Below are 14,502 nucleotides of genomic sequence, written 5' to 3'. Positions count from 1 at the left end.
AGGGGATTGTTAGAAAGGCTCTTGAATCCCAGGGCTCAGGGTACAGGACCTGGCCATTGGACAGTTGAAATTTAAAAATCATGTCAAGATTTCTGCAAGGGTTTCCATGAGAAGCAGCTGGAAAATGTCTCTTGGGGCACCTGGATGGCTCAGTCAGTTAGGCGTCTGACTTCAGCTCAGGTCATGATCTCATGGTTCGTGGGTTTGAGGCCTGCATCAGACTCAGTGCTGACAGCTCAGAGCCTGGAGCCTGCTTCGGATTCTGTGTCTCCCTCTCTCTCTCTGCCCCTCCCCTGCTCACATCCTATTTCCCTGTCTCTCAACAATGAATAAATGTTAAAAAAAAAAAAAATTAAAAGAAAAAGCTTTCTAAAAAAGAAGCAGCTGGAAAATGTCTCTTGAACCCGAAAGACTGGCCGTGTATTAGTCAAAGAGACTCAATGCAAGCCAGGTGCCTAGCCCTTATACCTGCTGTGCACTTTGCCTGAAATTCCATTGTTCATAGCAGAACTATTTATTAGGTGCCTACTGTATACAAGATACCGTTTCAGGTGTTTCGGAGGCAGAAGACAACAAAACTGACCCAATCCCTGTCTCCGTGATGGTTGACGTTCTAGCCTTTCTACCTTCTTGGCTGCTTAGAGATCACCTGCTCATATGTTAAGACACAGAGTTTTAGGCCCACCCTGGAGACTTCCATGATCATGTGGGGAGAAAAGTGTTAGGCACACTTTTCTCAGATTCCAATGTATTTTATTGGCACCTGTTTTCTAGTATATAATTTATTATAGATGTGTTTATTTATGTGTAATGTAATTATTTGTTTGTGTCTTTTTCTCAAAGACCACGAGCTTGAGATACCTGGGTTCAAATCCATTTTCCACCACTCAACTAGCTGGGTGACCCTAAGCTGTGTAACTAGGCTCTTCCAAACAGAAATGGGGGCAGGAGTAAGGTGTGCTGCCTTTACTCCTAGGCCTTTGATCTTTGGGCATCCTCCCCTTTGCACTCCCTCCCCCCTCCTCCCCTTCACTCCAACCCCCACTAGCTCCAACCCCCACTACTACTCAGATTCAAATATGGAGAATTTAATTTGACTTCAAATTCAACCTTCTAAGATATGGCGGAACAACAACAGGGAAGGAACTTTGGTTCCTCAATGATCCTGTTGGGGAACAGAATCTGCCATCCTGGACACTTTGTCTCGGGACTGTTAGATGGCACAGAAATCTCTCTATTCTTTCAACGACTGTATTTTAGAGGTTTCTTTGTTATAACAGCCAAACCCTTGCCTTCGCTAATATGGGGGAATATTTTGGTTTCTCAAGTAATCTCTGAACACATGGCAATCACGTTTTTTTACCACTGAAATTGTGACAGTTTGTGAGAGTGAAGGAGGTGCTATTAATAAGGATTCGGGATAATGAGAGCAAAATAGTCTACCTGTTTTTAAGCAACTTCCAACCTCTTCTAAGATGTAACATTTACTTGTTTTTTTTTTTTAATTTCATTACTAGGATTGGGAGGAAGAATGGAGACTGGCAATATTATTAGTAGCATCTGACCAAGGGGTGGGGGGGGGGGGTTATTGGCTAGAAAGTTGCTGGTCTTTGTCTAGAGAGCACATACGGAATTGCCATCCCCAGGGGATACAGATATGGCAATTAGCAGCCCTGCAGATCCATATCCTTTGGAATCTTAGGAGAGCCTAAAGGGATTTCTAACATGTCTGGGAATATTTGATGACTGTAAGGAGCCAAGAATATCTTCATTTGCATTTGAGTGGAGAGGAACCTATAGGTGCATCTTAAAATTCACACAGAGATGGATAGGAGGAAATGGATATGAGGATGCCCACGGTGCAGTCTCACGTTCTGGAACTGAAGCCTCTAGAACCCTTTCCAGACAGCCTTTGAGACATAACAACCCCAGGGTGTTGCATCAGGGGCTAATTGACAAAGTGCTGTGTTCAGCTTGAAAGAAGGGCATTGTCCCTACAAGCTGGAACTTGACTAACTGAAAAATGGCAGGACATTCAGAAAGCCCCAGTGCCCACTGGGAACTGCAGAGCTGGCAGACTGGTGAACATCAGAGCTCAGTTCTGCACCTGTTTCTCCCTAGATGATTTCACATATGCCCATGGAAACATGCATTACTTGTTCAATGAAACGGGTTTTCTTTTTTAGGATGATAAACATACCACCAGAAGATCAGGCCATCGGGTTGATACACAAAGAAAATGTGCCCTTGAAATGATTCCCATCACTTAAAATTAGCAGAATGGTTTTCGAGACCTCTTCATGAGGACTAAACCTTTATCCACGCCATTTTCCTTCCATTGCAAACTCATTTACTGAGCATATTAGGATTATCATCAAACTAAAACCCGCATGCCTCAATTGGACCCCCAATCCATTACGTCCTGTTCTGTTTTGTTTTGCCCTGTCTTCCCTGACTATTGTTGCATCACTATAGGAGGCGATATAGTGTGAGATAGGCTTACATCTGGCTAGTTAAATTTCAAGCGGGCTGGTAGCCGCAGAAAAGGTTATTTACAAGGCCACATTATAAAGGTTAGAAAGCAGTTAGTTGGAGAGAGAGGAAATGTTAGCATTCAGATGCAAAAAAACTTTAAAACCATAATCTGCCAAATAAAACTGTTTCCTTGGAGCTGAGTAAATATTCTCCCAGGGATGGACCTGAGGAATCAGACAGCTGCATCTATTTATGGTTTCCCCTGTGTCTCCTTCTCTCTGAGTCAAATCAGCTCTACGGAAAGCAGTGACAGTTCCTTTATAAAACCTCCCTCTTCCCAGCAAGAGACAGAGGCAATGCATGAGTGAAACAGAGAGCCAGCTGCCATTGAAATGTTCCGACCATCTGCTTCTTCCTTATTTTTCCCTACTCTGTACACATTTAAATGTTTTTTCCTGATTCATCTGTTTGTAGGGAGCAGATGCGATTGTCATCACCATTTTCCACTTACTGAACACCTACTATGTTCTAAGTGCCATGTTAGTAACTTGATATGAGTTATCTCATGTGAGACCCACAAAAATACTTAATAGAATGTTATTGGCCCATTTCATTGATGGTGAAACTGAGGCCTAGAAGTTTTAAGAGATTTGCCAAAGGCCACATTGCTAATAAGCAGGAACTTCTGAACCTAAAGTCTGTCTTTTGAAAGAACTTTGTGCCGTGGTGAAAAAAACTTCAAAAAAGTTCTGAAGAAGGTGCATTTTTAGCACCTTTTCAACGCCCTCTTTTCAAGCCAAAGGGAATGCCTTGGTGCCCTATACCACTTTTCCCAAACTGCCAAGGGTCTCAACAGCTTCAACAGTATCTTTCTTAGTGGTATTTGCATTTGAATATGAGTCTTCTAGAAAACAAGACAATGAAAGATCCAAAGAAATCACTTCTAAAGGTTGAATTTCAGACCATGCAAGCAAGCAAAGAGGGAAGATCTTTGTATGTTGGTAGCCTTCCCCAAGGCTTCTATGGTGATTCCAGGTAGATGCTCCTACTCTGAAAATTTTAACAACCCTGGCTTTCAGCAATGTCAAGTTCATAACACAGGAGCTCTCAAAAACAGGCTACACCTTAAGCTGTTTGATTCATCAAAACCAGAACAACAAGAAAAATTCTTTAAGCCATTGGTAGGAGTCCATAGCTATTTTGAGAGCAGGGGCAAAGTGAATTTATCCAGATCAAGACTAGAAAGAGGAGCGCCTGGGTGGCTCAGTTGGTTGAGCGTCTGACTTCGGCTCAGGTCGTGATCTCACAGTTTGTGGGTTCGAGCCCCACATCGGGCTTTGTGCTGGCAGCTCAGAGCCTGGAGCTTGCTTGCTTCAGATTCTGTGTCTCCCTCTCTCTGCCCCTCTCCCGCTCGTGCTCTCTCTGTCTCTGTCTCTGTCTCTCTCAAAAATAAATAAACAATAAAAAAAAGAGTAGAAAGATACAGATCCCTGACTTTGTTATGATAAACAAGGTACTTGTTTTCTAGCAAATAAAAATGTGTTCTTTGGATACTCTTCTTCCTCAAGTCCCTAGGACTGGCCTTCAGTCTGCTGTTGCAAATCTAAAACATTCCCGTTGGCAGAAAAAGAGACTGTTTTCTTGGTGGACAACTGTGAGTTGAGTTTGGACAATGATTGTTCTGCTTCCAGAAAGTCCCTGGGGGAGTGGGGGCAGAGAGAGGAAGGGGGACTTGTAACTCAGCCAGGTGTTAGACACCTCCTCTGGGGTCCTCCTCTGCTAGTCCCCAGAATCCCAGGCCTGGAACAGACCCCACTGATTTTTTCCAAAGTTTGAGCTTTATTAGAGAGTAACAGTCAAGGGATTTTTCAGTGCACATTTCTTCAGTTCTGGAATTCTGGATCTAAGCTCCTGGTGTAAATGAACTTGCATATACCAACCCCTAAGACACGGTGCGACTATAAAGCACTGAGTTGTTTTTCTTTCCATGCCTTTTCTCATTTCCAGGAAGCGAGGTTGAATAAGAGGAGTATTTGAGATGTTATTTGGTTTAGAAGCGGGTTTGTAGAAAAGAATGTCACCCTAAGGGTTTTCTGTGATAGGTAAATTTTTCTCCTCTGCTAAATGAATAATTAATGTTGTTTTAATATAGAGCTGACCCTTAATTTAGACAATTTATATGCATGAATGCCAACCCCTTCTTTCTCTCAGAGCAAATGGATTCTTTTAATCTACTAAGAGGACGGGCCTAAAATAAGTAAACATTTGGGTGGTCTCTTGATATTCACAGAGCACATTTGAAATTAACTAATTTGCCCTCTATGAGAAACAGACTTTAATGCTGTTCAAAGAGCTGGCGCTTTGAAATTAAGTAGCACAAGTTGTCTTTGTATATCCTCTGACTTGCTTAGGTTGTTGTTTTAATGGCAGCATTTACTAATGAAGAGAAGGAAGTTGCCAGAGCTAGGGACAGAAGGCTAGGGTGGGCCTCTTCTAGAAAGTGAATTTCAACCATCAGGAATGAAGAGGAAAATTAACCATGTATGTGACTGCAGTCTTAGAACATGGTTATTCTCTGTCTCTCTTCCCCCTACATCCTTGTTTCCCCATCTCTGGCACAGTGGGCCGCCTCTAGGCTGCAGCTGGGGCTCCTTGGCCAGCTAGGTTCAAGTTGGGTTCGGCTAGAGAGTGATACCGACAAGGAAGTCAGGGGGCAGGAAAGAAAGAAGTCGGGGTATGTCTTCCCTCCTCCCTTAGTGTTTTGTCATTTCCCCCCTGGCAGTGACTAAGGCTACCACTTATCTCTTCAGCCCAAAGGACAGTTGTCTTAGTCAGCTTGGACTGCTCTAACAAATTACCATAGACTGGATGGCCTAAACATCCTAAGTAAGAAATTTATTTTCCCACAGCTCTGGAGGTTGGGAAATCCAAGATCAAGGCACTGGCAGATCTGGCGTCTGGTGAGGGAATACTTCCTGGTTTGCAGATGGACCTCTTTTCTTTGCATCCTCCTAGGGCAGAGAGTGGAGAGAGAAATAAGTTCTCCTGTCTCCTCTTAGAAAGGCAGCAATCCCATGGGGCGCCTGGGTGACTCAGTCAGTTAAGTGTCCAACTTCGGCTGAGGTCATGATCTAGCGGTTTGTGAGTTTGGGCCCGCGTTGGGCACTGTGCTGACAGCTCAGATTCTGTGTCTCCCTCTCGCTCTCTGCCCTTCCTGCACTCATGCTATGTCTCTCCTTCAAAAATAAACATTAAAAAATTTTTTTTAGAAAGGCAGCCATCCCACTCATGAAAGCTCCCACCTTTGTGACCCAATTACCTCCTAAAGGCCCCACCTCCTAATACCATTGTTGAGAGTTAGGGTTTTAACGTATGCATTTGGGGGCATACAGCATTCAGGCCATAAAAAAACAGTCATAACTACTTAGTTTTGCTAGTCTTTTAGTGCCTTGCCACCTCTTGTTTCTCTGTATCCACACCTCCCATCATGAGCACCTTCTCATTACAACCAACCTCAGGGTTGGGGGTGCATCCTTTTTATTGCCAGGATCCTGATAAACGGCACAACTGGCTTTTCCTTAGTTAAGTTTAAGAAATAGTAAGAGTTAGCCTTCTTAGGGTGACCCCAGAGTTAGTTCAGTAGTGATCACAATGGGAGCTAATGCTTACTGGCTTTCCACGCCCTCATGTACTCTACTAAGCACCTACTACTAAGTTCACTAACTCTACTAAGTTCACAAAGATACCTAGGAAGTGAGGATTGACCGTCCCTGAAAGTTACTCAAGGTAATACGCTGCAGGGGGGCAGAAACCACTTATAGGGCACTTACAGCTAAAGCCTATTTAAGTCCAAAGGAAACGATTGTTTAAATAATAATATTAAATATCAATTTTATAAGTAGTGAATATTAATAAAAATATATTAAATAATCCTTTAAGGGCATTGGATAAATGTGAACAAGGGGTCTCTTTTAGCAAAAACTCCTTTTTGCTTAATCCTTGCGACAAACATCTTCACCATTAATTGTCATGAGATCAAAAGACTTAGTATCTATCTTTCCTTCTCTCCTAACTTCCCTTTGAGGAATCCACGGGCACCCATAACCATCTCATCATCTCACCATCTGCCACAGGCAGGGCAACAGAACCTGGGTTAGCCTCCTTCGGGGCTGAGGAGGAGGAATTTCCGTTCTCCCAGGGAGATTGTCTGGGCTACTTTGGGTTCCCACCTTCTTAAGATTGGTTCTTTGTTGCCAACACACTTGCTTATGAGCTTTGCTTCTCTGGGCTTCTCTCTATTCTGGAACGTAAATTTCTGCAAATCTACGTATTCAACTACGAGGAAGAGAAAATGAAATAAGTAAGGACGGGGTTGGGGCACGGGGTGGAGGGAGGTTGGTGTGACATGTCATATGTGACGTCTTTGTTCTTTCTTCTTTTCCTTCACCAAAAATAATTGTCCAAATTGCAAGTTCTAATAAGTTTTGGGTTGTTTGGGCATTGTTCGGGTAGTGCTATTGGTGGTGGTAGGGGCATGTGTATATTTGTGTACTTGTACCTTTCCTCTGACACTCTTGATTTCTCAAAGTCCACTAAAATTAGGTATAACGGTTTTTCCTACCAGTCTTCAGGGAAACTATTGTCTACCATAGATGCCATGTTTTGCCATCCGGGGTATGCATCCTCCTAATGATACACTGAGCTCACCAAGAACAGGTAAAGTCAAGATCAAAGTGAAGTATCTTTACTCAAGAATGTGAGATGAAATTATGATCGAATTAAAAGGAAATATATTATGGATGAGGCAGCAGTATTCCCATGAATTTTCAAAATCAGATGAGAGGTATTAGATGTTGCTTTCTCGGTAACTCTAAGGAATGTTCCTGGACTGCCAGGGGTGATAATAATTCTAGCTAACGTTTATTGAGTCCTAACTCTGTGTCACAATTCGTCTAATCTGATCATCACACCGGTCCTATGATCTACTTGTTATTATTTCCATTTCACAGATGAGTAAACCAAGGCTCAGAGAAATTAGATCACTTGCCTAAGGACACACTAGTAAGTGGTAGAGTGCTGATTTAATGATAAATTGCCTCCCTGCTTATGCATTTTTTAATGTTTATTTGTAATTATGTAGTTCTGTGTACTCATTAATTAAAAAATAAAACCATGCCATATTACACAAAATAAAAAAGGGGGAAAGATTCAATCTTCCTCAGCTTTTTCTCTTCTATTTTGCTTCTACTTCCTTCCTGTGTATTATCCTGGCAGTGACCTCTATGGACCTTGACAAAGATCCTCAAAGCGTAGACTCTAATCTCTCTGCTGTGCTACTGTATTGTTGGAAAAGCTGAGAAGCACTTACATAAATTTTGCCAAGAGAACAATCTGCCCCATATTTAATTTAGACCCTATTTAAATCAAATTCTCACTAGGTGCATCTGTTCAATCCCTTTGTTACAGTTCTCTAAAAGTTAGAAATATAATACTCCAAAATATATAATGGGCATATGTTAAGGATTTCTCTAATTCAGTAACCAAGAGACACAGCAGGAAGACAAAACTGGTTCAAAAGGAGGATGTAAGAGACTGATACATATTTATTCAGTTAAACAATGCTGGAACAAAATAACTAATGTGTATACAAAACTGATTAATTTCCTTCAGGGTAATAAAACCAGAACTTGTGGAGTTATCTTCTGGCCAAAAATTATTTGCATCTCTAAGAAACAAAAAGTCTTTGCAACTTATCAATTTTCTACCAGTTGACATCTAACTTTATGGTCTAAGCTCTAATTAATAGTAAATTTTAACACAAATTTACCTTTCCTTAGAACAGCTACCCAATAGAACTTTCTGCAATGATGGAAATGTTCTTTATCTGCACAGTTCAGTATGCAGCCACTAGCCTCTTGTAGCCATTGAACTCTTGAAATGTGGTTAGAATAACTGAAGAACCGACTTTTTAATTTTATTGAGCTATTTATTGAAGTATAGTTGACATACAATATTAGATTAGTTTAAGATGCACCATATATTGATTAGACAGTTCTCTACATCACTCAGTGTTTACGGTAAATGTAGTCACTGTCTGTCATCATACAACATTAGTACAATATTATTGACTCTATTCCCTATGCCGTACTTTTCAACTCTGTGACTTATTTATTTTATATTTGGAAGTTTTTACATCTTTATTCTCTTATCTATTTTGCCCACAGACACACCTGCCTCCCCATTGGCAACCACCAGTTTGTTCTCTGTATTTACGACTGTTTGGCTTTTTTGTTTCCTTGTTCATTTGTGTTGTGTTTTAGATTCTACATATAAGTGAAATCGTACAGTATTTGTCTTTCTTTAACTTGTTTCACTTAGCATAATACCCTCTAGTTCCATCTGTGTTGTTGCAAATGGTAAGATCTCATTCCTACCAGTGTGTGTGTGTGTGTGTGTGTGTGTGTGTGTGTGTATCATTCATATACATATCTTCTTTATCCATTCATCTGTTTACGGACACTTCCATCAATATATGGGTACTTCCATATCAGGGCTATTGTAAGTAATGCTGCACTAAACATAAGGGTGCATATAACTTTTCAAATTCGTGATTCTATTTTCTTTGGGCAAATACCCAGCAGAGGAATTACTAGATCATATAGTATTTCTATTTTTAATTTTTGGTAGAAACACCATGCTGTTTTTCACAATGGTTGCACTCATTTACATTCCCACCAACAGTGCATGAGGGTTCCTTTTCCTCCACATCTTTGTCAACATTTGTTGTTTCTTTTCTTTTTGATGCTAGCCATTCTGACAGGCATGAGGTAATAGCTCATTGTGGTTTTTATTCACATATCTCTGATGATTCGTGATGTTGAGCATCCATTCATGGCCAACAGACGTTGGCCATCTGTATGTCTTCTTTGAAAAATGTCTATTCAGGTCCTCTGACCAATTTTTAATCAGGGTTTTGTTTTTTGTTTTTTGTTTTGTTTTGTTTTTTGTTTGTTTTTTTTTTTTTTGGTGTTGAGTTGTAGAAGTTCTTTATATATTTTGGATATTAACCCCTTATTACAATATCATTTGCAAATAACTTCTCCCATTCAGTAGGTTGCCTTTTATTTTGTTGATGGTTTCCTTCATGGTACAAAAGCTTTTTATTTAATTTTAATTCGGATTTAACTTAAAGGGCCCATATGTGGTTCTCGGCAACTATATTAGTGCAGTTCTGGAGTGTCAAATGACCTTTAGGGGGCTAATTAGAACAGTTAGTATGACTTTGAAACGGCTTGTGGTATTCTTTTTGCCTTATTTCCAAATTTGGGAGTATTTTCCCTAACACTTTCGTTTCTCCTACCCTTCCCTCCATCAATCTTGTTTGACTTTTTTTGCTGTGAGTAACAGGAAGGGACTGGTCTGTTTCCAGACCGTTGCCCACTGGTGGCTCCCATCCAGCTCTCAGACTGATGGCCCCTTTGAGAACTGAGCACACAGTCCCTGGGCAATGCAGTCAGGATGGACGTACAGGCAGCTGTGGACTGAGAGAGCTGACGTGTTCTCCTGCAGAGCTGAGGAGTAAATGTCACGAGAAAAGCCCTTGAAAATGGTTCTCATCCCCTTTCTTCTTTGCAGACAGCCCAGAATGAACTGTTCTCAAATGCCAAACTTTAGTACTCCTAATGGGTAAGAAAGGCTTCTGATAAAGAAATTCTAGTGTACCAAGGTGATTAGGTTTTAATCGGTTAGCAGTGAACCTCCCAAAGAGATCTCTCATACAGGAAATAGACCGGTGTGACCTTTAAAAAAAAAGAAAGGAAATACATGGTCTTTATGATAAAATGATGCAAGGAGGATTTGTATTGATTTGTTTCAGATAAGCTATTTATGAAATGATTGAGATTTTTAAAAAATGGGATCCTCTAATGGTCCCTGGTGTACCTTGTTCAGAAGGGGACAGATACATTGTATCATAGAAAAATGCATTGCTGGGGTGCCTGGGTGGCTCTGTTGGTTAAGCATCCGACTTCAGCTCAGGTCATGATCTCACAGTTCATGGGTTTGAGCCCCGCGTCAGGCTCTGTTCTGACAGCTCAGAGCCTGGAGCCTGTTTCAGATTCTGTGTCTCCCTCTCTCTCTCTGCCCCTCCCTGCAGTGTGGCCCCTGCCCACACTCTGTCTCTGTCTCAAAAATAAATAAACATTAAAAAGAAAAAGGAAAAGAAAAATGCATTGCTTATGCATTTCTGGCTGTATCTGCCCATTTTCAACTCTCTTACATTCAAAGCCCCTCACTGATAAATCCTAAAGACTTTCACAATCCATAGATGGAGTTAACACCTCCAAAGAATCAGAATCTAAGCAGTTATGTTACATTTGGCTTGCTTTGTACTGAAACTTGCCTGCCAGTAGCTTGGAGTTCTGCCCTGGATTTGCCAGGAGCCTGTTCTGAAAGGGGCTCAAGGCACAAGGATTCTGAATTTGGAATCACTTTGCCAGCCCTGGCAACTTGGGCGACTCGATTTCTTTCATCTTCCCATCTTTCTTGTTCCCTCAAATAACTGAAGCCTTTATTGGAAGGTCAAATAAAGTTCACCCTAAATCATTACAGTCCAGAAGAGGAAAGTTAAAAAGGGAATTCTGAATGTTCTCAAAGAGTCTTGAAATTTTACTTTTGAGTTGTTTTTAAGCACCTTGTATTTAAAAAAAAAATTTCCTATTGAAACATATATAACTTATATAAACCAGAATGAGCATTGATTTTTTAAGCTAACTGAAGACTGACAAAATGGGTTTATTGTCTCACTGCTGTTGTTCAAGAGCTTTCTGAAGTGTACGTTCACCTTCTTGCCTTGTTAATCACAGTAAACATGATGCATCATATGTTTCTTTTTGTCTCATATGCCACCCTATGCCTCTAACTCATCATTTTCCACATGAGTTCCCACTGTAATTTACCCTTGTGGAGAATGGCGATTGAGTTGAACGTTCAGTAGTTTGCATATCTCTCCTTGAACACATTGGAGGACTCTTTGGATATCAACTTTGTATTAGAATCTCATTTTTCTTTTTGTGTCCAGAGTAGGTTGACCGAGTACTTACTGTGGGCTAGCCTCTGTGCTAAAATGCTTTAAGTGAGTGAATGGTCTCCTTAATGCTCCCAACAGTGAGTTAGTGCTTGTTTTCTCCTTAGTAAAGATGGACAAACTGAGGCTCAGAAAAGTTAAGTGACTTCCTCGAGGTTACTCAACCGGTACATATCGAAACCGTAACTAAAACTAAGTGGTGTTCCCAGCTCACAACAGTCTTGACTTTCAATCCCAGCTCTGGATGCTATACAGTGAAATAGCTGTTTGCCCTCTCCATGCATCTATATTCCTATTTGCAAAATGAGGATAACAATATCTCCCTTCCAAAGTTGGGGTACTGAGACTTCTAAGAGATGCTAACTACATGTAATGTGCTATTATTCTTGCATGTTCATTAACTAGTGACTTCTCTAGTTGATTGGATTTTAATTAGTTGCTATGTCACGCATGGATTATAGGTGGGAAATCTCACTACCCACCATAGGGAACAACTTGGTATAAGACCTCCTGCCTTTGGACTTGACCCATTGTGGCCAAGTTTAATTTAATTTAATTTAATTCAATTAAAGGTGGTCTGACTAATGCAATGGACAACTCAGAGCTCAGAGCCTGTAGTAGTGGCCTCAGTCTTGACATTCTTACTTGTTTTACAAAGTATGCATACGTTCAGTAATCTAAATAATTTTCCCGTTAGTCTTTGAGATTGTTGCTATCTTGTTTGTTTTTGTTTTTTTTTTAATCTATTAAGGTGGGCTAGATAGAACAACTGATATAACTTGGAAGGAGCAAATAGTAAAGTTTTTGCCTTATGTCACTTTTGGGTAATTTTTCTGAACACATTTACCTCTCCTACATTATTACTTCTTTTCTAACTTTGGAGATGGTCCTCTTAATTTTAAATGGGACGTTTTATAATTTGAGATTCTCTTTGTAACACAGAACAAAAAAAGAACAAAATGAACTTAGTACAGATCAATTCTGTATTGGCCTTGTGTTCTTTGGAAACTAATGTGCATGCAAGCAGAGAGATAGCATTAAGAAATAACCTTGGCTCCTACAGCGGGCCATGGCCTTGCTAGGGTGACTTGTATTTTGAGGGGCATTAAAATTCAACATTTCAAGGAAATGTTTCACATAGTATTGCTAATTAACTTTAAGGGTTTTCTATATAAAACAAAACAAAACACCTTGCCTAGTTCCAACAATGGCTTCTTGATTTTTTTTTTAATTTTTTTTTTTAACGTTTATTTATTTTTGAGACAGAGAGAGACAGAGCATGAACGGGGGAGGGTCAGAGAGAGGGAGACACAGAATCTGAAACAGGCTCCAGGCTCTGAGCTGTCAGCACAGAGCCCGACGCGGGGCTCGAACTCACGGACCGCAAGATCATGACCCGAGCCGAAGTCGGCCGCTCAACCGACTGAGCCACCCAGGCGCCCCAACAATGGCTTCTTTAATGAAAACTGCAGAGAAAGTGATTAAGTCACTTAGAGCTGAACTTCCAGGCAGCTTTACTGAATATTCATGATGTTTAATTTTTAAATCTCTCTCAAATGGAATTCCATAGAGACATCATACTTCATCGTCTAAGAAGCAAATCAGTCAAACACAGCCACAGACATTATTAGAGAATACGATCCTCACCACAGCTTTCCCCCATAAGCCAGTTTTGAAGAAAGGATGATAAAGTCTGCCCTATCAGAAAACTTACAATTGGCTAGAGGATCCTGAAAGTTGCTACCTATATAAACATTTGTAAAAGCAAAAAACAGGAATGCCTAACTGGTTGGGTTGAAGGAAATCATGGAAAGTAAGTCACATTCTTTACCTTCGCCATCTCTTCGGCTTTTTCGCTGCATTTCTTTAAAGTACTTTTTAGCAAGGGAAACAAGAAGCTTAACAAAGCCACAGTACTGGCTACACTCTGAGGGCAAGAATAAAAACTATTTGGTTCTCATTTTCAAACACCTGACCCCAGCGTCTGGGACATGCCGGCAATAAACAGAGAGGAGTAATGCTTAAACAGAAAACAAAAATACAAAACCCAGAAACGTTTAGCTTGGACTCCATTTCAGGGGGAGGTTAAATCAAATATATGGTCAAAAAGTATTTCTCCAGTAAATCCTACTTGTCACCATTATAAACTTGGTATTAAAAAATCCTGCCTGCGTGTTTAGGACACAGTCATAGAGCCAAGTGAAGATAAACAAAACTGCCCATCTGTTTGCATTTAAAGAGATATTCAGCTTTCCATATTAACTATGTAGGTCTGTTTAGAATGTAATTATCACATGCTTCTCCAGGCAAAGAAATCCAGAAGAGAAAATTTATGCCCGTTAACATGCCAACACAATGTGTAAAGAAGATGAACCATTGGAAATTTGATTAACTTGACATTTTTTTCCTTTCAGAGGGGAAAACTATCTTGATTGTTCTTGGTGACTATGAAAGCAAGATCTGCTAATCATGTTTCTTACTGATGATGCCTCAGACAATTGGGGAGAACATGGGTCTTATGGTAGAACTTTCCTTTTCATTTGACTGACACAGAAGGACTGCATTGACTTGAAGGCTATTTTAGTTAAAGGATATACCCCAGACATCTCCTTGGCCCATAAGATGCCTACCACTGGTGGGCCTTAAGGGTTTCTTTCAATGTTTCTCCTCCTCTCAGCTCTGTGTACCCATCAGAGCTCTGTGTACCGTGGAGAAAGAATATAAATAAATCATGTAATAAAATGACCTTTCCCAAATTATCTTTGGGTGAGAAGATGTTTTTTACAGCTGTCTCTTTTCTCTAACTACAGATTCTCTAACTACAGATGTAATTCTCTAATTACCAGCCCTAGTAGGAGTTTGACATCGAGTTGAATTCAGTTTTGGGGAAGCTAAGTTCAGCATGATTCCTTTTCACATTTTTTGCCACCTGAAAATACATA

The 14,502-nt window shown here is 40.4% G+C and overlaps 1 protein-coding gene and 1 non-coding gene across 17 annotated transcripts in view; one reads left to right on the top strand and one right to left on the bottom strand.

Annotated features, from left to right (window-relative positions):
• Nucleotides 1-14,502, bottom strand: part of LOC132678728 (uncharacterized) — a 308,777-nt gene that overhangs the window by 93,134 nt on the left and 201,141 nt on the right. The window contains exon 4 of one of the 16 annotated variants that reach the window (XM_078442851.2): nt 3,981-5,486. The exons of the other annotated variants lie outside the window; for them this stretch is intronic. Within the exon in view, the coding sequence (XP_078298977.1) occupies nt 5,330-5,486 (157 nt within the window). The 3' untranslated portion in view covers nt 3,981-5,329. Of the gene's footprint in view, nt 1-3,980; nt 5,487-14,502 lie in introns of those variants that run through there. 16 annotated transcript variants of the gene reach the window in all.
• On the top strand, nt 3,728-3,812 carry TRNAR-UCG (transfer RNA arginine (anticodon UCG)). The gene has a single exon. It is a non-coding gene; the product is annotated as a tRNA-Arg (tRNA).

Source organism: Panthera onca, chromosome A2, assembly GCF_046562875.1.
Source record: "Panthera onca isolate mPanOnc1 chromosome A2, mPanOnc1 haplotype 2, whole genome shotgun sequence".
NCBI classification, from domain to species: Eukaryota; Metazoa; Chordata; class Mammalia; order Carnivora; family Felidae; genus Panthera; species Panthera onca.
The sequence above is the reverse complement of the archived record's forward strand: the minus strand, read 5'-3'. Positions and strand labels throughout refer to the sequence as shown.